At 51.1% G+C, this 25,320-nt stretch overlaps 1 protein-coding gene across 2 annotated transcripts in view; it reads left to right on the forward strand.

The window, feature by feature from the left end:
* CAPN13 (calpain 13) overlaps positions 1-25,320 on the forward strand; it is an 88,835-nt gene that overhangs the window by 42,383 nt on the left and 21,132 nt on the right. Inside the window, exons 6-15 of one of the 2 annotated variants that reach the window (XM_047779230.1) lie at positions 5,458-5,632; positions 6,715-6,789; positions 11,583-11,668; positions 14,867-14,941; positions 15,959-16,104; positions 18,113-18,246; positions 19,509-19,520; positions 21,805-22,007; positions 23,046-23,082; positions 23,664-23,726. In XM_047779230.1, coding sequence (XP_047635186.1) covers positions 5,458-5,632; positions 6,715-6,789; positions 11,583-11,668; positions 14,867-14,941; positions 15,959-16,104; positions 18,113-18,246; positions 19,509-19,520; positions 21,805-22,007; positions 23,046-23,082; positions 23,664-23,726 — 1,006 coding nt within the window. Of the gene's footprint in view, positions 1-5,457; positions 5,633-6,714; positions 6,790-11,582; positions 11,669-14,866; positions 14,942-15,958; positions 16,108-18,112; positions 18,247-19,508; positions 19,521-21,804; positions 22,008-23,045; positions 23,083-23,663; positions 23,727-25,320 lie in introns of both variants that reach the window. The other variant, XM_047779231.1, reaches the window with a different exon arrangement.

Consider the following 25,320-nt stretch of genomic DNA (forward strand, 5'->3'; position numbering starts at 1 on the left):
CCCTCTGCCCAGGGCCTGGATGCTGGCCCTGCCTGCCCAGCCACTTGCCCTGACAGATGCTCCCCACCAGCTGGGCCTAGGACTTTTGGCAGCTCTGGTCAATGCAACCGATGCCCCTGGGAGCATCAGAGCCTTTGCCATCTTGCCAGGCATCCTCTATAAACATTCACTGTGTACAAGGCTGTGATGGAGCCATTGGGAGAGAATCAGAGGCAGGTAGCAGGGGTGAGGGGGTGGGCAGGGCTGGAAAGAGATGGGTGCTGACAATGATACTACTGTAAGGGCTGGTGAACAGAGCCAGATAAAATAGTATCCTGTTCAAGATCTGCTGCAAGGGCAGAGGAGAGAGATGACAATTATGACTTTCTGCACAGAGGAGCTGGCATTGAGTGAGGCCTTGAAGGATAGGTAAGAGTTCAGCAAAAGGAGAGGAGCTGGGGAGGGGGGCAGGGGACATCCCCAGCAATGGGAATGATTTGAGCAGTGACCCAGGGGCAGCATAATTGGGGAGCCGGTGTGGCTGCTATAAGATTGCATTTATGTGGGGGTAGGGTGAGAGCTCCTAATTATTATCTGGCCCAAACACCATGAGTCAGAGGCTACCTTCTGGTGTTAATAAGCTCAAGGACTTATAAACTCCTCAAGCCACATGTTATACTTAGACAATTTGAGTTGCTTTTATTCAACAGATGTTTATGGTACATTTAATCATAGTCCAGGCACAGGGCTGGGTGCTGGAATAGAGATTCCCAGGCTAGCTCAGGTGGGTGTGTACAAGTGTATGTGTAACAGGTCGCTGTCATCAAGACCCACACAGGTGAGGGACGTATCAGGGACACAGGTGAGGGAACTCAATGCTAGGGGACAAAAGGACAGAGGGCCACATGTTTCAGGAGAAAAGGGATAATGGAGAATGTTCCCAAATCAGGTTCCCCAAAGACGGCCCTAACCAACCCTTCATGTGACAAATGGGGAAGCCAAGACTCCGAATAGTGATGTGATGGCAGGTGAAAGGGGCTGATCTGAGGCTACCCAGGTCTTTGGTGGTTTAGCTAGGGGACATCATTTGGCAAGACTGAAGACCCTGTCCTGTCCCCTCCTGGACCCTGAGAAATAGTAAGGACCCCCATAGACCACCCCAGTCCCTGAGCTTCCAGAGGGCACATCTCAAGGGCTCTTTTTGTGCATTTTTTCTTTTGAGCCAACCTGGGCAAAACTAAAGCTGTTGTTCATTTCCTGTGTCAGGAAGAGCAGGTCGTCAGCATTTGAGAGCGAAGCCCAGATAACAGGCGAGGTGGTTGAAATAATCCATATGTTTGGGGAGGTTAATTCACTTCTAAGCTACTTATGCAAACGCTGCCATTATCTTTCCAGGGTGGATTCAGAGCTCACCACTCCAGGGCCTCTTTTTTTCCCTTATTGAAAGGGGGAAGGGGGCAAGGCAGTTTGCTTGGAGAATTAGAAAGCTGGCGGATGAAATGATGACTTTGACCCCATTTTGTTAACAGCTGACCTAAAGCAATCATCCAGCTTGAAAAGAAATGGAAAACTGGACCCGGAACCCACATTCCACTGCCTGAAGAAATCTAGTGCAGGAGAAAAAAACTCCAAAGCTATTTAAAAGCGTTTCCTTCCATCCAAAGAAGGAGGATACAGAATGCAGGAGAAAATCAAATAGAATTAGAGCACTCCAGAGCTGGATGGGGCCTCTGTCAGCATCCAACCCCATCTTTTTTGAATGATAAGGAAACTGAGGCTCAGGGGGTGAAATGACTTGCTCACAGTCACCCAGTGTTTGAGGCCAAGCTGGGACTGTTCTGTCCTCCCCAGTCACAGGCTTTTCCATCATCCCTGGATACCGTCAGTCCTATAGGAAGAGGATTTATCTTTCTGCTTCTTTGGAACTCAGTGTCTGGCCCAGGGACTATAGCACAGTCACGGAGAGCCTACCTGTCCAGGTGGAGACGGTCCTCTTTCCCTCCCAGGGTGTAGACAGTTCCCAGAGAACTCCTGACTTTCAACCGGGAATCTGGAAATGAATTGATCAAGTGAGCCAGATGTGGGGAGAAAAAAAAAAAAAAATCTGTTTGCAGGTCTCCCCTCCCCCCAGAAATCATAAAATAGGAGAACAGGGAACAAGATCTGGTAGGCTTGATCCCCCGATCCTCCCTGGGAGCTCTGTGGCTCAGAATTGCAACCTTCCAGCATCCTTTCTGGCTCTAATTTGACATCTGAATTCTTCCCTCTCTCGTATCGTTGCCAGGCAGATAGACATTTCCCCAAAAGGAGGCTGATGCCGAGGGATGAGAACAAGGCTCTTTCAGAACTGCCAGGTTCAGGTGACAAGATGTTGTGACAGGTGTGGCAAACACAGTGCTGTCTGTCTTTCCCCCTCTTCCTATCTCCTGTCAGCGAAGGGGGCTGAGAAGAGCTGCCATGTCACCAAAGCCTCGGCAGGATCCGTGAGCTCATGTTTACAAAGCAGAGGGAGTTCCTTGTCCAAACACCCAGCCGTGGCTGGAACAGGCTTCGTGGCCGTGGTGGAGACACAGCGAGAGAAGGCTGTGGAAGATGCCAGGAGAGGGGCCATTGGCTAAGGGTCCCTCCCCTTGTGTCGGGAATCTGTGGTGACCTTGGGGGGGGGGTGGGGGAGTATGGGAGCATGACATCGGATCAGGCCCATAGACACTGAGGGGGTGGCCCTGAAGTGATGGGACATAACCCGCAGCTGCTTTCTGTCTCTCTGTCATGGCTCCAGTGCAGCCCTATTTGAAGCCAGAAGGGAGTCTGGCAGCGTGGAAGGTCATGCTGGCAGGCTCTGAGATGGGTTCCAGGCTGGGTGACCTCCCAGCACCCTCAGTAAAACCCTCTTAATCTAGGACCCAGAGCCAGAAAATATGTGGAAAATCACGTGAATCAGGCCCTGAGACCCACCTGGGCAAGATGGTGATCAAAGGGGAGCTTTTCAACTGACTAAACAAACACTGCAGAGATAAGAGTCTCTTATCAGACAATAAACCCTGGCCAGAGAGAGGGAGGGACAGAAAGATAAGATTTAGAACTAGTTTCATAACAAGGAGAGATCCATCTGTGTTTGTAGCAGGGCCCTTGGCTCTGTGCATCCTTAGCTTTTGTTAACACAAGGCTTTCTAAGCCATCCACAGGGTGTGCCTGGGACGGGGTTCTGCTGAGAGTGGCTGCTTGGTACGAATGTGCTGAAGTGAGTTTACATGCGTTCTGGGTGATCCCCAGGAGGAGAGAATGGCAGAGAAGGAAGTGTGGTGACTGGGGTGGGAGAGAGGCCCCAGAGTTGATGCAGGTGAGCGCTGAGCCCCAGCAGGGGTCTTGCCTGGACCGTGGGCCCCCCAGTCAAGGCAGCAGAAAGGAGAGACCCACACCTGACACACACACACATTTTGTGTAACCGCAAAGCCTGCCAGAGCAGAGCTTTCCTGCTGCCACCCACCTGTGAGGCGCTTGGCCTCTGCTTGTCTGTCAGGGACAGGGAAGCCTAGGTCCCAGGCCAGAAGCCCAAGTGACCAGGCATTGGAGGGGAACATGCCCACTGCACAACTTTGGCACCGGGAAGCAGGGTCTCCAGCCTGGCCTGGCCTCAGCTCCATGTAGTTGTGGGTTTGTCCTGCCTGTATGTTAAGATCCCATGAGAGCCTTTCCAGTTCACTCCATCAACAGGAACTTGGGTTCTCAAAACAAATCTGACCTCTTCTGGCCTTTGCATCAGTGCTTCTCCTTGTGACCCATCGATCCACCCTCTCTCCCAGAACACCAGTCAGCCCATCTCCAGCCCTGCTCAGCCACGCTCTCCCGGATCCAGAGGCCTCCCTGATTTAATTCTGCCTTGGAATGCTTGTCCTGCTGTTCTTACCTGGATAAAACCCCACTCAGAGTTGTGCCCACTCTCAGAAGCCTTCCCGGGACCCCCCAGTCCCTACCTCTCTGTTCCCAGGGGATCCAGGCACTCTCACAGCAAATAAATGCCCACGGAGGGCAAAGCTACCTGTGGTGCGGCTCTAAGGGGAGACCATCCAGGTGGTGAGTGCTATTGTGGAGGGGAACCCAGTTGAGCGGTGGAGGCAGGGAAACACGGACTTGCTGTCTTGATGATGCTCGAAGCAAGTGCACCTCTGTGAGCCAGACACTCCACCTGTTGTGCAGGCTTCACCCAGCAGCACTGCCGCAAGAGCCCACTGAGCAGGGCACCACCTCCCACCCATCTGTGGCTGAGCAGAGGGGGCCTTGGAAAGCTCAGCCTCCTGCCTGGGATGGAGGGCTTATGACAAGAGGGGCCAAGAGTTGCCCTGGGCAGATTGGCTCTTAAATCTGGAGAGAGGGCCCCCTCATTCGTAGGTGACTGCCGCTGCTAGGGTTGGGGGAGGATTGGGCTGAAGGCAAGATAGGGGCAAGATGGCTGGGCATTTCTCAGGGTGTGGGTCCAGAGGCAGAAACCCCAGGAGAGGGCGGGAAGAGGTGCCTGGGAGAACAAGCCTGAGTTTCAGGTGGTTTGCTTTGGAGATGTATTACATCAGCCTCGTCCTCAGCTGTGTCACCTTCAGTAATGTCACCTCTCTGATGATTCTGGGGTAGGGGGGGAGTCGGTTAATTCTTGCAAAGGGAGTGAGGGTACTGGATCAAGCTCCACACAGAGTGAAAACAGAGGCTACCTGTGGCCACAGCGGGCATCTGAGCTATTGACCATGAGCTCTTGGAAGGCAGGATTGGAGTCTCCCCCATCACTGCACACTCAGGCATGTACCCTGCACATAGCCAGTACTTATCACTGTTGTTAAACTGAACAGGAAACCATGGATCCTCACCATAATCATGGCCAGTATTGGAATTCCTGTCATGGTTCAGTGGTTAACGAATCCAACTACCATCCATGAGGACGCAGGTTAGATCCCTGTCCTCTCTTAGTGGGTTAAGGATCCGGCATTGCCATGAGCTGTGGTGTAGGTCGCAGACACGGCTCAGATCCCGAGTTGCTGTGGCTCTGGCATAGGCTGACGGCTACAGCTCTGATTTGACCCCTAGCCTGGGAACCTCCCTGTGCTGCAGGTGCAGCCCTAAAAGACAAAAAAAAAAAAAAAAAAAAGCCAATATTTATTAAAGGCTTCCTATGTGCCTGGCACTATGCTAAGCCCAGCCCTAGGAGGTTAAGTAACTTGTCCAAGGTCAAGCAGCTAAATATCTGGTGAGACTGGGATTCAGCCCCTGGCCTGTGGCTCTGGCACCTGCCTTGCTAACCTCTACACAAGTCTGCCACCTGTAGGGAGATACTAAGGGTGGCACATTGCTAGAACCTTCATCCAGGAGAACACAAGGTGGATGGGTTGGGAAGTCCTTCCCGTGGGAAATGTTCAGGGGTCCTGTGTGCAACCTCCCTCCCTGGGGGCACCAAAGGCACCCCAGGGGTTGATCTGCCTTTCTCCTTCCCAGGTTTCATGGGTCCTATGCCAACCTGCACTATGGCTACCTCTCTGACGCCCTGATGGACCTCTCGGGAGGGGTGGTCACCAACATCCGCCTGCACTCCTCCTCGTCTGACCTAATGATGATGGTGAAGACAGCAGCCGAGGCAGGCTCTCTCATGACCTGCGGCACCCTGGCCGGGGTGAGTAGACCAGGAATCTCATTCCACTGGTTCAAGCCTTTCCTCGCCCAGGAGTGTTCAGCCACTGGCCCATTCAGTTCATCCGGGGAATGGCCAGGTTCAGCCATGGAGGGCTGATGCTGTGCTTTACCAGCAGCACCTCACTGAACCCTGCATCTGAAACAGGGGCTGTGGACTTAACTTACAGAACAGGAAATGGGCTCAGAGAGGCTAAGTAAAATGCTCACCACCACACAGCCAGGAAGTGGCGGAGCAAGGGTTCAAGTGCTGTTGTCTGACCCTGAAGCTTTGGCCTCATGCTTCCCCGTGACCAGAAGTGGTGGGGTCCCGAGTGAGCAGGGGTCCTTTGATACTCACTGGCTCTAAAGGCAGCATCCCAAGGACAGAGCGCCCCGTGATGAGAAGCTTGGATGACCCTCCAAGTTATTCCTCCCTCCTGTCTTCTGAGACAGCCCACAGCTTTTCTTTTTGGCCACACCTGCAGCGTGCAGAAGTTCCCAGGCCAGGGATCAAACCTGCGCCACAGCAGCAACCCAAGCTGCTGCTGTGACAATGCCAGATCCTTAATCTGCTACCATAGGAGAACTCCAGCCCACACCTGATCCATGAGAACACTTCCTTTGCTCTTGAACCATGTGGGCTTTGAGTCACATGTCCCTAGTCTGAAATGCCACCTGAAACCTCAGACGCACTTTAAACCCCAGTCACTCACAGCCTGGAGGTGGTGGGTCTTCCTGACTCCTACATGATGCCCAGCAGGTATGTTTGATGTCATGTCTCGATGATGAACGGTTGGAGGAGCAAGCAGCCTAAGTCCTCAGGCCTTGGTGGGGTTCTGTCCAGCATGGGGTAGTCTCCTGAGGTATGAAATGCTGGGGCATCAACAGCTACCCCACATCCTTCCAGCTCTGCCTCTCTAGGAACGAGCCCCAGGAACATATGCCCTGCCAACGTGAGTCAGTGGGCTGCCTCTCATCTGGCCACAGCTCAGCTGCTGATTGAATTGTGCTTTTCAGTTTTGTTTTGTTTTGTTTGAAGAATGTGTGACTATTTAATGCTTGGTCTACTTTTCTCCTTCAAAGCCCACCAGTGAGTCCACGATGATGATGAATGGGCTGGTGAGTCGGCATGCCTACACGGTGACTGGCGCCGAGAAGGTAAGGCTCCCCGTGAACACTGTACCCCCGTGTCCTTGCTCCACTAAACCACCAGAATCCCAGGCCTCAGCGAGCCCAATGAAGCTGAAATGAGTATCAGTATCAATCACCCTTGCCTCCCCCATGTCCAGGCCCACCATGGACAGCCTCCTTCCCTCTTGTCATCCAGAGGTCCTGGTGCCAGAACTCTCATCCCTCAGGGACCCAACCAGGTTTTGCTCTCCTTGGGCCACCCCGGACAGGCTGGGTGTCTCACTAGACTGGGGGATCAGCCCAGAAAAAAGCACAATTGAGAATTCCCGTTGTGGCGCAACAGGTTACAAACCAGACTGATATTCATGAGGATGCTGGTTCAATCCCTGGCCTCACTCAGAGGGTTAAGGATCCCGCATTGCTCCAAACTGTGGCATAGAAGACAGATGTGGCTCAGATTCTGAGTGGCTGTGGCTGTGGCGGGCAGCTGTAGCTTCGATTCAGTCCCTAGCCTAGGAACTTCCACATGCTGCACATGTGCCCTGAAAATCAAAGAAAGAGAGAGGGAGGGAGAAAGGAAGGAAGGAAGGAAGGAAGGAAGGAAGGAAGGAGGGGGGGGGGGAATAATTAACAACCCAGTTGACTTTAGAGGAAGTTTTGCCCTGAGAGAGTTTTATTTGTTACATACCAACTAGCTTTCTCTGACAGAGACACCCTGAAATTCGAGTCTCAAACAAGATAAAGTTCACTTCTCTCTCAGGGAAGCAGTGTTTCCAGAGCTGGTAGGCAGCAGTGGCATCTGTAATGTGGGGCTTCTACCTGTGAGCTCAGGGCCGCTGCTCCAGGTCCCCTCACCTCCCATCTGGAGTGGAAGAAAGAGGCTGGGGACATTCACGCAAGGAAGGCACATATCAGCAAAGGCACACACCATTTCCCCCTCGGGTCCTAGCAGTCTGGATCTACTCAAGTGCCACACCGAGGCCCAAAGGCATCTGGGAAACACACTGTCTAGTTGTGCCACCGTCTGCCCAGCTGAAACTATATTCCCACCAAAGAAAGGAGGTGGCTACTGGGGGACGTTCCTTCTCTTTGATGCAACTGCCGATGTTGGGTGAACAAAAGTGCATAATCCCCATGTCTGGAAAACTGCCAGAGTCCAGCCTCCTCCATTTGTAGATGAGAAGCTGAGGCCGGAGACGGGAAGGTCAGGGTTACAGAGCTGCTCAGAATAGCTGGGCCCGGACACCAAGTCTTCTGACTTCTCTCTCTGTTTATCATGCCGCTGTGTGGGGACAGCCCTTCCTGGCCCTGTGAGGACTTCCTGAAAATATTCCCCATCTCTGTGTTTCTCAGAATTCCTGAGATCTAATCATGTCTCCTCGGCCCCAAGAGACCGCGATGCAAACCCCAGGGTCCATTTTTCGCAGGTATTTATGGGCCAAGGAATGCAGAGTATCAGCTTCTCTTTCTGGCCTGATTCTCATCTTTGCCTTCCCCTCTCTGGTGTCGATCTGTGTCTCCCGTTCACTGACTTAGGCCAGCTTCTCCATTGTTTTTTGTCTGGGTGAACGTTCCCATCTGCAAAACAGAAGCCGTATCTTCCATGACCGGTCTCCCTAAGAAAATCAGTACCAAAACGCTTCCTCTGCACAGCACCTGGAGCGAACAGACATCTAATTGGTGCTTACTGAATCAGTGCGTGAATGCGCTTGCGTGAGTGAATGGATGCATTTGTCCTTGGCCCGTGAAGATGGCATCACTGATCCTCCATGAAGGAACATATGCCAGGAGCTTGAAAGACATTGCCCACAATCAAGGAAGAGGCCCTGATAACCCGGGCCAAAAGAGGTCCCAGGCCAACAGGCTCTGGATGTTCTTCCTCTGGAATCTCCCCCGCCCTTTTCTGACTTCTCCATGGAGACAGACTATGCCATCATCACATCTGGCCACAGATGGACATTCTGCTCCATGTAGCTCCCCATCCCAGAGATGGACAAGTCTAGGCTAAGGATAGCAAATCAGTTTCCTTGTTGCCAGCCCTGATCCAGGCAATGCTTCCTGGATTACTATGTTGACAAGATTTTGACTCTGCTTTCAGATTTGGATCAATGAACGATGCCTGGATGTGCTGGACATAAAAGGAGGGAGCCGTGGAACCTGCATGAAGCACCTGCCGTTCCTGGGCAAGGGCCTGTTATATACTGAGATTGTCTTTGTTTCTCCTCTGAACACAGGAGAGAAGGGATTTGTGTATCCAGAGGGCCAGATAGCCATGGAAAGTGAATTCAGGAGACTGAGCATGGGAATGGCAGTGATTGCCAGGTTACAGAGCCACCAAGTAAACACCGAGAGCCAAGGTCATAGAGATGAACTCAGGAGTCCAAGTGTGGGCTCAGCTGGAGTTTGAGCTCCCAATGATTCTGCCCGCAGCCCAGATGTTTGCTCCCCCACAGCACACACTTTGAGTTGTTCTTGTAATACACTGAATGGTCTGAATATGACACCTCTTCTGGGACGGTGGGTGATGAAGTCTGTCCTGTCTGGTCCATTCCCACCATTCCTCCCATTCTGTGATGCTGAGACTTTCCAGCGTGTGCTCTAAGTAGCGCAAGCTGGGTGAGATGTTCTGGGAAAGCACTTTTCCAAATACTACTCACTGGTTCCCTTACTTGGAGATTCATGATCGATACTAGCATTTTAAAGGCTCTGATAAGGCCTGTATTAACAGTAAAAGTTTGGACTTTATCTACCATTATCCATGAACCATTCTATCTAGATTTCCTGCCTATGGAACTAGCATTCAAGAGAATATTTTTAAGGAAGTATTGTCTTAGGAGCGATAACCTCGATCACACCTTGCTCAGTGATACCCCCCCCCCTTTTTTCTTTTGTCTTTCTGTCTTTTTAGAGCCGCACCTGCAGCATACGGAGGTTCCCAGACTAAGGATCCAATTGGAGCTACAGTCACCAGCCTACACCAGGGCCACAGCAAGGCAGGATCTGAGCCACTTCTGTGACCTACACCACAGCTCACGGCAATGCCAGATCCTTAACCCACTGAGAGAGGCCAGGGATCAAACCTGTGTCCTCATGAATGCTAGTCAGATCCATTAACTGCTGAGCCACGAAGGGAACTCCTCAGTGGCACCCTTTCTAAGAGATCTGACCAGGGTCAGGGTACAGTCAGTCGCCAGGAGAGTGAAGCACGTGAGCCCGCCCATTCTCAGACGCAGCCGTGACCTTGGCCTTGAATATGATCCCTGAGGCCCATGTGATCACCAACACAGCACTGTCACAAAGAAGTGACACAGTCAGATGGCCCAAGGACTTGATTAAAGGTTTTCCTCTAAAAAGAGGAGGTTATAACTCTGACCACAACTGCTAAGATTAAACCAGCCCATAAATGCAGTGTGCTTTTTAATCTGCTCATCCTCCCTCTGGGCGGGATGCAGACAGGAAGATAAATGAAATTGGCATTTTTTATTAGTCACCTAGCTGGGTCGGTGACTCCCCTGGGGAAGGGGGTACGTGTTTCTCTGCATGCCTCATTTAGCCCTGCTCTCAGCCCCTTCTGGTTGCTGGCCGCCCTTGTCCCCTGTGCCTACCTGAGCCCCTGACTGTCCCTGAGGCACTGGGGGTGGCTCATTAAGCTCTTTGGGCCACGATCATTCCTCAGGTCCCTATTCCATGGACTGCATCACATACTGGCGGTTAACAATGCAGCATGTGCAAAGCCTGGAGTGCCTGGGGTTGGGGGGTGGAGAGGGGCACCCCCATCCCACGTGGCATTTAAAGTCAGAGCACCTTCCACGGTGGGGTCAGCCAGAGAGAAGCAGACAGAAAACCTTACCCAAAACAGGTTCTTGGGCCCTCGTCTGACCATAGGCACTGCCCTACCGGTGATCATGTGCCATCCCTGAGTCTACACGCAAGGTCAGGGATTTGACCACATCTGAGAATGGGCTGGGCCCTGAAGCAGCTGCATCCTTTATCCACTCCCAATTCTAAAATTAAGAGCCTGGGCTTTGGAGGCCGACAGCGGCTGGAGTCAGAATTCCTCCTCTGCCCCTTACTCTGTGGCCTTGGGAAGTTTGTTAACCTCTCAGATGCTCAGCTGCATCCTCTGCACAATGGGGATTATATGAACACCCATGTTGGAGCATTAAAGGCTGCAGCACCCACCACACACTCAGCCAGGCCTAGTGGCGAGCCCTCACCCCACACACGGCTCTCTTTTCTATGCTTTTGGTGGGCTGGTGGGGCAGATGCAGCCCCGGAGTCGCAGACAGAGGAGGGCTCATATCCCAGGCTGTCCTGGTCTTGCTCAGATCAGCTGCCTCCTGGCCTCACTCAGGACCACGCCGTGGAGACCCTAGCTCGGCTCCCAGGGGGCCACCAGCAAGGAAGCAGCTATTTCTGTAGAATAGAGGTGCCAGCTGTGACAGCACGTGGAGGAAGCTGGGAACCAAAAGACCTCCCCTCTGCAGCCCGAGGCACCATCACCAGATATTTATCTGCTATTAAATCTTAGCTCGCACAGGTCTTAGGATGCAGCCACGCAGAAGGAGGAAGTTGCATCTGCCCTTCAAGGTGCTGAGTGGAAAGAGGGGCCATTTCCTCCACCATCTCATTCCAACTCCACACAGGCAGAGACATTGATTTTTTTTTTTCCTTTCAACTTTTTTTTCTGGCTGCAGACAAATGAGGTCAAAAGTTAAATTAGTCCTTGGAGGTGAAAAGCAGCTGCATGTGTGACCCCTCTTTCTGCTGACTTTTGCTGGAGAACACTGATAGTTTTCCTTTTCTGTTCTTCTTTGCAGATTCAGTACAGGAAGAGCTGGGAATATCTTATCCGCCTGTGGAACCCCTGGGGCAGGATGGAATGGAAAGGACCCTGGAGTGATGGGTATGGCTTCTGGAAACCTCTCTCTCCTTCTTGGAGACGGGGGTGACAGAGACCCTGTTCCGTGAGGGCAACATCTGTCATGCCTGGTGTGGGTCTCACTGCAGATCTGTCCAGCCCACACCTTTGTGTGACTGTCAGTCCATCTCACACTCCCATGATGCCTTTCTCCAAGCATCTATTAGACACCTACTGTGTGCTCTGTACACTGTGCTGGGCGGGTGCTGCGGGCTACGTACAGTTGACAAGAGATGGTGTCTGTCCTCTAGGTTATAGTCTAGAGCCAGGAGCCCATATACTCCGAATAACTTAAAAAATAAAAAGGTGTGGGGTCTGAGCAGGAGCCAGATTCTACCTAGCAGGTGGAGATGGAGAGGAGGGGACTCATTCCATGAAAGGATGCCATGGCATGCTGATCCTTCCATGTTATCAGGATGGAAAGACTTCATTCTTGGGGGAATTGAGGGACTGAGGCAAAGATCTGGCTGGTTTTTTGACTTAGTCCCTCTGGGTTGTCTGGTCCGGATTCCCACATGTACTGGAGTGAACGGAGCTGAGTCTTGGATGCCTCTGCTGGCTGTGTCTTAGGCAGCTGCTTGCTGATCCACGGAGACCCCGCTGTGTGGTCCTTCATGCCTGGAGGGCTGGGCTGGCATTTCTCAGCTGCCAGGAGGACTCAGCCCTGGTCCCCACTCTTTTGCTGACGAAGAATGAGATGAGAGTCCTGAGAGGGGTGGAGGGCCAGGCACAGGGGACCGGCTTCTCTGGCAGCCGGAAGCCCACCCCTGCACATCTCCGAGGGCCTGTGCGGATCCCCAGAAAGTGTTGAAACACATCGGCTGCAGCAGCCTAGTGCGAGAGAGAACGTGATCTGCAAGGAAAAATGCGGTGCGTTCAGACCACCAAGAGAACAGGCCCCAGCAGGCAGTGAAAATCAATGCAGTGAGAAGAGTGTTCTGGAGGCAAAAGCAGAGTGTCCCCACCCTGAGCTTGGTGCCCCAGACTGGGTGGTGACAGAGGCCACCCGATCCTCTGTGAGCCCCGATAAGATGAACAATGATGGAGGTGAAGGAGAGGAATGCGTGTGTTGGGGGGCGGGGAGGGGGAGGAAGGAAGCGAGCAACGTGGATTCATAGAATAAACCTGGCTGTGACCTCAAATGCCCCCTGGAGAACAGGGCAGCTGAATTCTTACCCCCTGCCCCCAACCTCTCCTGTCTCCACCAGAAGGGGAATAAACTTGCAAAACCATGAACCCCTGGACCATATTCTCACTCCCTGCCTCCCTCTCTCCTTTAATCTTGCCTCTATTCTCTCTTCCTCCTCGGGGGGTATCCTTGACCCTTTCCAGTCTTCCCTCCCAATCGTCACCCCAAGCTGCCCAATACGGATTCCCGGGGGGTGATCCGCTTGGCCAGAATCCCCAGTTCGGGGCTGGCTGTTGCACTAGGCGTGGGAGAAGGGCAAATGTCAGTGACACATTCCCCATGAGTAGAAAAGGCAAGAACATCAGGTGAGTTGATGCTCTGCCCACAGTCCCCCAGGCTGAAGGTCAAGTGGCCAGAGAAGGCAGCCAGGGACCCAGAGATCAGGGAAGAGAAGCGTCCTGTGGGTGGGCTTCCTCAGGGAAAGCCTCATAGGTAGGGTTGAACTGCCAAAGGGAAAAAAAAAAAGGATGACTCTCTTTGGAAGTGATCCCTAGGCAGGCAGGAGGTGTCGGCCACTGCACTGAGCCAGGAACATTTGTAATGTGTTCAGGGCCAACATGCTGGCCTGAGGCAGAGGAACCTGGCAGAGAAGTGTTGGGAGGCAGAGCCAGACAGCCCGATCCAGCTGAGAAGTTTGGATGTCTCGGCTATAGGCAGGGGTCTCAGGAAGGTTTTTGAACAGGGAGATGTGTGCAGAGCAGGGATGGGGGCAGACCTGCAGCCCTACCCTGAGGATCATGTACCCTGGCTGAGTGCCAAGGTTCCCCATTCCCCCACCAGAACGAGGCTGGAAGAAAGCGTCAGGGCTGCACCATCGCCGTATCCGTGTGCTGGTCGATTTCCTCCCTACTTTTTAAGGAGTGGAGACGGATGGAGAGAGCGGATGGTCTGATCTCAACCATAATGGAAATTTCAGTCACACACACTTAAAGGCAAACTTGCATGAATCAATAGCATATTGATTTACACTACATTTATTTTCCCTTACACACTGCAGAAAATGTAATTATCACTTAATTATAAAATTGCCATTTTACAGTAACACATCTGACTGGCTCAGCCTGCAGCCAGAAGCCTGAGTGTTCCCTGCCTTGCTCTCTTAGCACAGAGGTGACCTAGGCCCTCCACGCAAGTCACTCCCAGAGAAAGATCTCATTACCCTCCGGGGGCCCATCATCTGTGAGCTCGCCTCCACTTTGAGAGGCAGGCTGGGAAGGAACAGCTGCTCCCTGCTGCCTGCGAGGGTCTCCTCCTTCACTGCAGACCCTAGGAACTAGCTCTGGAACACATTAGCCCGGTGAAGTTGACAGCTTTAATTATTACTTAAGCAAGCAAAAAAGTCATGGCGTCCTACTATGTGCCAAGGCACATGTGAAAGCCTTATGACGGGAGTTCCTGCTGTGGTGCAATGGGTTAAGAATCTGACTTCACCCTGAGAGTAAAAGGGAAGCACTGCTGTGTTCGAAGCAGGGACGTGCCCTAATCAGATTTCTGTTTTAGGATCGTTTTGGTTAGAGGTGTGGAAAGTGAATAGGAAAGTGGGCAGGACTGAGTTGGGGGACAGTGAGAAGTCCAAGTGGGAGATGAGGGTTCTTGAACTTGAAAACAGCAGTCAGGGTATAAGTAATTAGCTGGCTTTGAGAGGGGTTTAGGAGGTAGAATCAATAAATCATTAATATGCGATTGGTGATGGCCTAGATATGGGGATGCATAAGAGAATAATCCACCGTGCTCTTACTCAGGCAGTAGGAGGAGGCAGAGGATGAGTACAGGGTGAGATAGACAGGTTGATTTCAAGGTCACAGTGGGTCTCTGGTGAAGATAAGGGGTGGACCTTCAGGTGTATCCATCTAAAGCTCAGCAAAGAGGATCAGGCTAGGGGCAGCTTGGAAGCCATCGTACTCAGGAACCACTGGAGGCCTGTTGGGCCACATATGGGTGAAATGAAACATCCCAGGAAGGTCTCATCTTATGGTCTGTCTCTCCATGCCCAGGTCTCCAGAGTGGCAGGAAACCCATGACCCACGGAAAAGCCAACTGTATGAGAATAAGGACAATGGCGAGTTTTGGTACTTACTCTTTTTAAAATTATATATGTGTATCTTTAACTATTGCCCAAACCCTCAATCCTCACCCTCTTCCCCAAACTTTTATGAGCATCACGATTCACTTTGCAGAGACCTAAGTGGAGGTGCCTGTTTTCTCCAAAGCTTTGGAAAGGAAATTGTGCAGGTCTCTCTTTGCATGAAAGGCCATTCAGCTCTGAGATATTAGATCTTCTAGGAAATGTTAATAGTGAAAGGGAATATTGGCATTAAAGCTTTGAAACCAACAGTTTCCTGGAAACTAGGATGCCATGCCATCACTTCTGTGCCACCCTGTTGGGACCCTGGAGCACCGCAATCTTTCCTGGCATGAACTGTAAAAGAGCAGCAGGGTGTTAGCCACCCAGCCACGACTCTAGAGTTCTGGGTGAGACACTGGTGTTATCACACAGCAGCTATGTAAGTAGAATGTCTTAAAACACATTCTCAGACCTATGATCACATCTTAAAGGCTGAGATGGACAATTCCTTGATGGGTTGTCTGTTTTATACAGTGATATATTTAAATAAAATTTAGCATGTCTGAAAATGAGGCCGGGTCTAAGTAATTAAGAATCAGAGGGACAAATATAAATTAGAAGGAAAAATGTTTCCAGTATCTCATCTTTAATCACAGAACCCAGTGAGATTTTAGGTGTTGAATCCACTGTATTTTGATAAGACCTCAACAGTGCATTTGACAAAGGGCCCGAGGGAAAGGTGATTTTCTCAGCAGCAGGTAGGGCCCATAACAGAAACAGATGGGCAATTATCTTGCTGGCCAGGGGAGGGACTTGCAGAACTCAAACTTTGACTCTGTCCTTGTCCTCCCAAACCCTGGAGAAAGCAGAAGTGTACCTGAGTGCAAATGAACCAGAATAGGCTCTGGTCTTTGGGTAGCACAGTGGTAAGTCAATGGATACTGTAGTTGGCAGGCAAAGGTACAGTGAAATAATGGGAACCTCCCCTAGTGGTCATTAATGATGTGCCTCTTTATAACAGGATGTCATGTCGAGATTTCCAAGAGAACTTCTCCTGCCTATTTGTATGTAACCAAGTTCCAATCAGCCTGGACCATGGAAACACGCCCCATGAAAGATGGTCCCAAGTGACGCTTAAGAACCACATAATCCCAGGAAATACTGCAGGTAGTTGTGATATTTGTAATGATTCTGCCAGACAGGAAGCTGGCAGCCTTTGCCCTATCCTGGCTTCAAGCTCTCAATGATTCTTGATTCTAGACCACCTGGCCTGAAGAAAGAAGAGGGAGTTGTCAGCCCAAGGGGACAGCTACACTTCTCCATGGAAAATGACTGCTGGTGGGGGTGGGCAGGACACTCTCCAGTGTGCCCACCTTGCCTTTCATGCTTTCCCATTGTCTTTCTGCTGACTTCCACCCTCTCCCAGGAGCAGAACAGGCCCACTGCCCTTCAGGACATTGGGGGAGCTGTGGAAAGAACACTGGACCAAAGTCAGACTGGGTTAAATCATTGTCTTTGACACATTTGGGCTGTGTGACTCTGGGAATAAAGCTGGTGTCTCCATCCTCAGCACCCCCACTTGTATACAGTGGAAATAGTCATCTCTACCTGCCCCTTGAAACCACCAAGCACCATGCAGACAGAAGGGAGTATATTCCTGCCCCGTGGTGGTTAGTATAGCCTGCAGCACCACCCTGAAGTCCCAGAGGTGGGCACCTCAGAACCTGTCCAAGAGAGAATCTTAATGATGTGACTTTAAGAGAGTGACATATTCTCAAGGCACCTCCTGCTCCCCGTTAGTGACTTGGATGGGTGAAATAGCGCCCTCTGGAAATGAACCTGAGTATGCTTACACGTCCTTGTTAGGAAAGGCTATGCAAACAACGTATTGATATGTGTGTTCCTGCACGTGTGTGTGTTTGCACCACGACATGTTCGTTCCCTCTCCCTGGCACCTGCCTATCAAGAATAGTCTGACTGAATGACCCCACACCTGCAGGCTCTTCACTCTGCTGGTCAGAGAACCTAGTCATCAGGAGATCATGGGCAGACTCAGAAACCAAGTCACTCTTGGACAGCCAATTTGTGGATTCACCTTCCTGAGCTGTACCTGTAGGGCCAAAGCCCTCTTCCCTAGAGGGAGTGCATGTCAATCAATTAACCACAATTATACATTGGCATCCCCTTTAGTAATTCCTTACAAAGGAGAGAGGGAAGAGCGGCAGCTGCAGGCACCTGCCGCGTACTCGCTGCCCTTGAGCGTTATCATGTTGTTCAATCCTTACAAAAAGCCAATATCCACGAAGGTCGTCTGCATTTCCACATTCCCCTTTCAGAGCTTCCCATTTGTGACCCGAACCTTCTGATGTCTACTAATTCATTTCCATGTGGGCTTATCTTCATTTATTTTTCATATGTTATCACTCATGCATTTGAATCTAATGGCTTTCACATTAGTTGTCTCACTCTGGCTTTGGTGAGGACTCATTGGTAGCAGGGTTCTATGAATGGCCATTTCTCTGCCTCTCTTCTGTCCCCATTGGTGCCTGGGGGATTGACATCTTTTCGTAGCTCCACGGTTGTCATCAGTGTATGAGCTCATGTGTACGTGAGGCCTCTGGAATTCCATTTATTATTATAAAAATAGCCCTCAACTTTACAGGGTAAGAAACATTTTCACCAAGTAAGGACTATACTTCCCCTTCTTTTTTTTTCTTCTTATCCTTTTAGGACTGCACCTGCAGCATATGGAAGTTCTCAGGCTAGGGGTCAAGTAGAAGCTGCAGCTACTGGCCTAGGCCACAACCACAGCAACATGGGATCTGAGCTTCATCACTGTAGCTCACGGCAACGCAGGATCCTTAACCCACTGAGGGAGGCCAGGGATCAAACTCTCATCCTCATGGACACTATGTTGGGTTCTTAACCCACTGAGCCCCAGTGGGAACTCCCCCCCCCCCCTTGTTTTTAATAGGGAGAGACTGAGACTCCCGAAATAAAGCAGTGTGTGCCCCAGCTAGTAACTGCGGAGACTGGGACCCAGGCCTTTGGTGTCCAAATCCAGAGTTTCCACCACAGCCCTCTGAACTGGGATTGGCTCTGCGCAGTGGTCCTGATCCCATTCCAGAATCTTGGGAGCCGAGCTGAGGTCCAGTTATTGCTCTTTTTCATGCAGAACCCCAGAGGCAGCACGTCTTCTCTGTGCCAGACAGCATGGAAACCAACAATGTCATCGTGTCCTTCAACATCAAGCCACAAAATGTAAAGGCAAAAGGCAGGACCTTTCCACTAAAGTTCGAGGTGTTCAAGGTGAGACCGCCTGCTTTGGGGCTTGCCCTCTGGGGATGTTTCTGTACACCTTGGGCAGGGAGAGCCGGCTCAGCTGGGTGATTTCACTCAGCCAGAGACTCAGAGATAAAACCCCAAGGGCCATAGCATTCGTCTGGTCCAGCTCTGTGAATCTGCAGGAAAACCTGAGACAAAGAGGAGATTGGATTTGATGGACTTTGCAAGGGGCTTCCTTATGCACATGAATGTGTAAGAGTCATTGGCTTAAACTCTGGGAGGAGTTTAAAGGAAAAAAAAAATCAATCCTGGGTATATAGCCTGGAGGTACCTTTTTCTCTTATGCTTAGACTACTAGTCTGGTCAAAATTCCATGGTTGGCTTCCAAGAACCTGCTTGGCCACTCATCCAAGGCCAGGTTTTCTTCCTCCCAGCCTCCCCTCCCCTCTCATGGTGCTTCCAGCCAGCCCTTCAGCTCCTAAGGGGCCATCCCCCCCACCCCCACCCCCACCCCCACCGCCACACACACTCACACTCCTTTTGTCATCGAAGCAACACAGCTTGCTCTATTCTCTCCTCTGCTGCTTAGACTTCTGAGCCTTGGTTTCTATATCCATAAACTAAGGAGCCTAGCATTGGCTTAGGATTACTGCGGCTGTCCAACGTATTGCACGGATGTATTTTGCAAACCATGAAGTGGCTTAAAAATGGGACTGCATCTTCAGTGCTTCCTTCTGTCACATGGACAGACTGGACAGTAGGTATTTCCCCATTCAGACACACACATACATCCTTGCAAACACTGTTTCTGGGCTGCCTGGAACACGTTTCCATCATAATTACAGCAGTTTACAGCGCTCTGATGGAATAAGCGCCCTTCTCCTTGGAGCTTCAATGTTGGAGACCTTACATTTGATCCAGGTTCTGTCTCACCTCCAGTCCCCATCACTGCCTTCCTTTTCCTTCTGATTTTATCATCATTGCTGTGAAGAAGGACCACGGCTGGCTGAGATGACAAAGGGAGCGTCTCTTTTCTCAGACACCTGTCCCTGACTCAATTTCCTTCCCCTTCATGCTCCCTACCATAGCCTGGGTTTCCTCTGTCACAGCTCCCCTTGGGGAATGAGTGATGGTCCCCTTTCGCCACCCCCCACCCCCGTCCTGGGTGTTCCAGGGAACAGGCTGAATACGCAAGAAGAAGGCCTGATGGGCCCTGAGCCAGGCTGCTTGGATCTGCTCACCTTTTGGGTTGGGTTCCTGAACCTGCCTTTCTTCTCTTCCCACAGGTTGACTCTCAGGTATGGCCACCACTGTGCCTGCGCCCCACCCCAAGATGCATCTCTGCTGCCACCTCAGTGGTGTTAAGCCTCTTCCAACACCAGTGGCCTCGCTGTTTGGTGGCTGCCAATCCAGTCTTGTAATGTCCTGTAATAGATGCAAGCTTAGGACCCCCAAACAGGCCAGTGGTGCAGGAAGTATTTCAACTGTCCTGGCCTAAACATTGGGTTCCTTAGGCTGCTCTCTGGTTTCATGTTCCAGAGAGGCTGCAACCATGAAACCATCCTCAAGCATTTGGCCCCTGAGAGATAAGACTGATGCCACCAGTTCCTTTTAAGTTGAGAGGCAGGGCTAATGGGGGTACCTCAGGGAATCTTTAGCCTCCTGTATTCTTCTTTTTTGTTTGTTTTGCTTTTTTAGGGCCACACCCAAGGCATATGGAGGTTCCCAGGCTGGGGGTCAAATTGGCGACACTAGATCCTTAATGCACTGAGCGAGGCCAGGGATCAAACCTGCATCCTCATGGATACTAGTCAGATTCATTTCCGCTGTGCCACGATGGGAACTCCTAGCCTCCTGCACTCTTTGTTAGCCACCACAACCAGGACACATGTGATGCAAGGGCAACTTCAAGGCACATCGTCCAGCCATTTCTTAAAACTCCATTGCCACCCCCTCACCCCGAGAGTGGATATTCTAGCTTGGCATTGGTGAGAGTGACCCAAAATAAAGGTAAGGATGGAGAAGGAAAGACGGAGTTTGGGAAACGTAACCTCACAGGCATGCAAACTCCTTAAACAGATGTGAGCTCTGCAGTGCTGTTCAGGACGGAGGATGGAGAGGGGAGCAGGGATGGAGCCACAGCCAATGGGTGGTGACTGCAGCCAGCTGGCAGGTCCAGGGAGGCTCCTCCAGCCCTTCCCCAACAGGGAGCCAGAGGCTGGGACAGGGGGTCTCCAAGCAGAGGTTACTCGGAAGCCTAGGCAGAAAGCAGACAGCAAGGATGCCTGTCCATCATGATGTGGCCCAGCCACAGAGCTGGATTCAGGATCAGACTCCAGTCTTCATCACCCCAGTCATAGAATGAGAACTTCAGGAAGGGCTTCAAGGGAAGCATTCAGGTGCAAGGAGCAGGTCAGGCTTCTAGTTCCCAGAACTGGAGAACGAGGTGAGGACTTGATCCAGGAAAAGGCATGAGCCCCAGCCTGAGAAGTACAGGGTGAGGTCTTGTGATTGCAGCTCAAAGACCCCCCCACACACACACCTGTGTACACACCGCCTCCCCAAGTGCACATGCATGTATACACACACACACACACACACACACACACACCTCTGCTGCATACCCCTCCCCACGTGCACATGCATGTGTGCATATACATACACCCCGAGCCACAGAACAGAGCTGACTCTTGGGAGGAGAACCGATCTCATCATTGCTTTTGCCAGAAAGGCCCAAGCCAGTCAAATTCCAAACCCACCGGGGCTGCTGTGAACGTCAGCAGAATCACTTTGGAGGCTCCGCACTGCCCCCTGCTGCCCACCAGCGACGGTGGCCTCATCTCGGTAGCCCAGCCCTGTCCCCATGCCCTGAAAAGAACATCTCCCTGTTTTCCCCCAAGGCAGAGCTCACAAGCAGTCATTTCACGCTGCGTAACCATTCTAAATGGAATCCCCATCTCAACTGTATTGGAGAAAATTTATTTAGTAAGGGGTTTTTATTATGTCATATGTATGTGACATCCGGTAATAGGAACTGCATTATATTTATTGTTTTATCTCTAAGAAAATATTGAAATAAAAGGAAAATGATCAGGGACTATTATTCTCCAATGAGAAGGCATTTCAGGGCTCAGCTGGAAGATGAAATGGAGTGAGAGGACTCCAGCCCCACAGAGTTACAGGGGCCAAAGAGTGCTCTGCAGAAGGGTCAGGAGAGAAGGTTGCTTTACGGCCTCTGCAAGTAATTCAGTATTGGAAAAATCTCACTAGTTTTCATGGGAGTTGTCTTTATATATAAGCAGAGAGATAAACCCGGAAGCCCGGGATGCTGTAAGATTTAACGAGGTAAAACCATGTGTCATATTTCTCCGAATTCATTGCATTGTTAGTGTCTAGAGTAAATAACAGTCTCAACACTATTGCATTTTGAGACTTCAGGTAAGCGCTGTCTCCCTCTTCAGGGCCTCTGTTTTGTTGGATGGAGAAGGGTCTGGGGGTGGGGGGTCGCTCCTGGCAGCTGAGGGCTGGGGCCCCTGCGCACACAGGGGCTTCCTTACCCTTCACTCTCACGTCTCCCCCCAGTTCCAGCTCTTCGGAGAGAGGTTGCCGTCCACCTTTTTTTCCACGTTCAGAATTGCCGAGAAGGGCATCGTTTCTGAAACCACGCGCAACCTTACCGAGTGCTTCAGCCTGAGCCCTGGGACCTACGTGGTGGTCGTCTCCCCAGATAGAGAAGCAGTTGAGTTCCTGCTCCGCATCTTCCTGAAGATGCCGGACAGTGACAGGTACAGAACTTCTGGGATTCTACATGTTTTATTGATTTAATTTTATAAGAACACATTGCATCATTCTGGGTAGCAAAGCACTGTGTCAGCTGAGATGGATCCCCTCCCCCTAGTCTCCAGGAGCTCAAATAAGGGGGCCAAGGAGAGAGTCTGTGGACCAGTAAGTAGCCACAGACAGGATGAGGCCATTGCTCGGAAATGCAGGGTCACGTGGGACAACAGAGCTGAGGTTTCCACCTCTGGCAGGACGGACCGAGGAAGGCTTCTAGGGGGAAGTGGCTTGTAAGCCAGTCCTTAATGGAAAACACAGCAATGTTTCCAAGGGGACGGCAATGCAGGCTGGAAAAAAAGCATATGGGCAGAAGCTGGGAGGTGGGTGAGCGCAGGGCTTGTTGAAGAATAAGTGATGTTGGCCATATGCACAGGAAGGTGGTACATGGCATGCAGGGCCCTTGTTTGAAATGTGGCCAGAATGGGGCAGGGGAGCGTCAGGAAGATAGTAAAAGATGGGCCTGCATGAGAGTCTGATGGTGGAGGGTCTTCACTGCCAAGTCAGGTGGTCAAGAAGGGGATCAGAAATCCCAGACCATGCTGGGTGCCACGTCCCTTCTTGGCCCTAAGCAGACATTGCAATCATGATGGTCTTTACAGCTGGGCATGGATGAGGCCTTCTCAGTCCAGCATGCCAGATGGTCACTGTGCCACCAGTCTGAGCTGGAACATATGACAAAGCTTGTTTGCCATCCTGGCAACAGGGGTTACTAGATGAGTCTATCTGGTTGTGAAAGAAACAAGTTGCTAAATGATGGGAAGACCAGATGATCTCCACCCAGAAGACTGGACACAAGGCAGTGATGCTTATCGGTCTGCTGACCGCCAGGCTGCCCACTTCACATCCTGCTCTGCTGAGGGCTCTCCACTCCTGTCCTTGGCAGAAATGTCCAGATGCCACCACCGGGGTACCCTCCCTATGTAAACACAAGCCTCCTTTGAATAGTGGGCTGGCCATCCTTGTCACACTGTCCCCTGATTTTCTAGGAACCAGGACAGCAATCTCAACCTCAGACCACTGAAGGTAGGTGTGCGGTACAGCAAGGCTTGGTTGGCCAACTTCTTTGGGTCCCATCCCATCTCCAAGAGCTTTTCTATGTCCTTCCTTCTTGCCTCACCACTGACCAATGAAAACAGAGACAACATGCTATCACTTATATGTGGAATCTAGAAAAAAAAAAAAGGATACAAATGAATTTATTTGCAGAACAGAAACAGACTCATAGACTTTGAGAAACATGTAGTTACTGAAGGGGACAGGTTGGGGGTTTGGGATGGAAATGTTCCAAAATTAGGTCTTGATGATGGCTGCACAACTCTATAATAAATTCGTTGAATTAAAAAAAAAAAAAGAGACACCATCATGGGCTGGTGATGGCTCAAAGGGACAAGACCAGGCTTCAAAGACCAGGCTGGACCCAACCATCTTCCTTTCACAAACTTCTATTTTCCCATTCCCCAAAAAGATTATATCTGATTGCTAGATGGAGCTGCTGTCACAGATGCAGGTAGGAGGTTTGTGGGCCCTCCTCGTGGGTGAGGACCCGAGATAGAAGACAGGAGCCCTCCTTCCCCAGAAATGTGATGTTGGCTCCTCTCCCTTAGATCCAGGCAAGTCTTCCAGAAAATGACACCCCACAGAGCATGTTCTACAGATACGCTCAGCAGGTACAGTACTTGGAGGGGCTCCACACAGGACAGGTGATGGAGGGGCCAGAGGGAGACAAACCTCTCTCAGGTCCTCGTCAGGATACAGAGAGGAACGTGACATCATGGGTAGCTTGTGTTGGCCTCTCTGCCTGGATGTCTCCAGAACGGATCTGGAGAGAAGGGGCGCCCCCTCTGGGTGACATCTGGGATGGAGCATAGAGTTTGGAAAGGGAGGGGCTAATTACAGGGGTTGAGCTTTTTAAATCTTTAAACAAGCAATTGGCCATCGCTCCTGAAATCTTTCCTTCTCCAGCTCTGCCACCTCCCACCAACCCTGGCATCCTTCCCCTGGGATGCTGGCCAGCTTCAGAAAACAGCAACTGAAGTTCCCATTTGGCTCAGCAGTTAACGAATCTGACTAGCATCCATGAGGACACAGCTTCGATCCCTGGCCTCAGCTCAGTGGGTTAAGGATCTGGCATTGACGTGGGCTGCGGTGTAGGTTGCAGACGTGGCTCGGATCTGGCATTGTGTGGCTGTGGTATAGGCCAGCAGCCATAGCTCCAATTAGACCCCTAGCCTGGGAACCTCCGTATACTGCGAGTGCGGCCCTAAAAACCAAAAAAAGAAAAAAGAAAAAGAAAACACCAACAGCCTTCTTCCTGTCAAGCCACCTATGTCAGAGGGGCTTTTCCTAAGAGTTTAATAAACCTTCGTAAAGAACTCCCTGACTTGTCAGGATAAAAACAACTGCCAAGGACTCTGCACCTTGGGCTTTTTACCATTAGTGGTTATGTTGGTGTGGGAAGCAGGACATGGTACAGCTGATCGTGTGTGCCGTGCCTCAGGCAGGCAGGGGCCAAGGACAGAAAGAGGCCAGGCATTCAGAAGGCTAATAGGGCCGTGGCAGCAGGAGGCAGCCCCAAGGGAAGTTAGTTATTCAGCCTGGGCCCAGAGATTAAACGCAAGGAGAAATGGGAGTTCCTGTCATGGTGCAGTTGATTAAGAATCTGACTGCAATGGCTTGGGTCACTGCGGAGTCACAGGTTCAATTCCTAGCCCAGTGCAGTGCATTAAAAGATCTGGCATGGCCACAACTATGGCTCGGATTCAATCCCTGACCCAGGGACTCCATATACTGCAGGTGTGGCCATTAAAAAAATAAAACACACAAACGACAACAATAAAAAAAAGGAGGAATAAGGGTACATGTTGTAGAGAGCAGGTCCGTATGAAATGCCTTGAAAACAACTCCCACCCAGGACTCAGGCCCGTAAGTGGGCTGGTTCAGAAGGCACTCCACCTGATGCAAAACCTGCCTGGTGAATGTCCCCCGCTTTGAGGACTCCTGAGGGCAGGGGTGACATCGTATGCACCCCTTGTCCACAGGCTGTATGCAAGAAGCGGCTGCATGTAGGTCAGCTCTGCTTCTCTGTAAAATTGTCCTGAAAGCTGCTGCCCATAAAGCTGCTCAGCGTCCCCAGCAGAAAAGGGAACTTGGCTAACGCCTCCAGAAGTTCAGGCCAGGAAAAGTTTCTCTCCCTACAACCTCAGTTGCATCCTGTTTTTTGTTTTTTTTTTATCCGAGGAAAACCATGATGTCACTCTTTCT

This window comes from Phacochoerus africanus, chromosome 5 (assembly GCF_016906955.1).
Source record: "Phacochoerus africanus isolate WHEZ1 chromosome 5, ROS_Pafr_v1, whole genome shotgun sequence".
Lineage (NCBI taxonomy): Eukaryota > Metazoa > Chordata > Mammalia > Artiodactyla > Suidae > Phacochoerus > Phacochoerus africanus.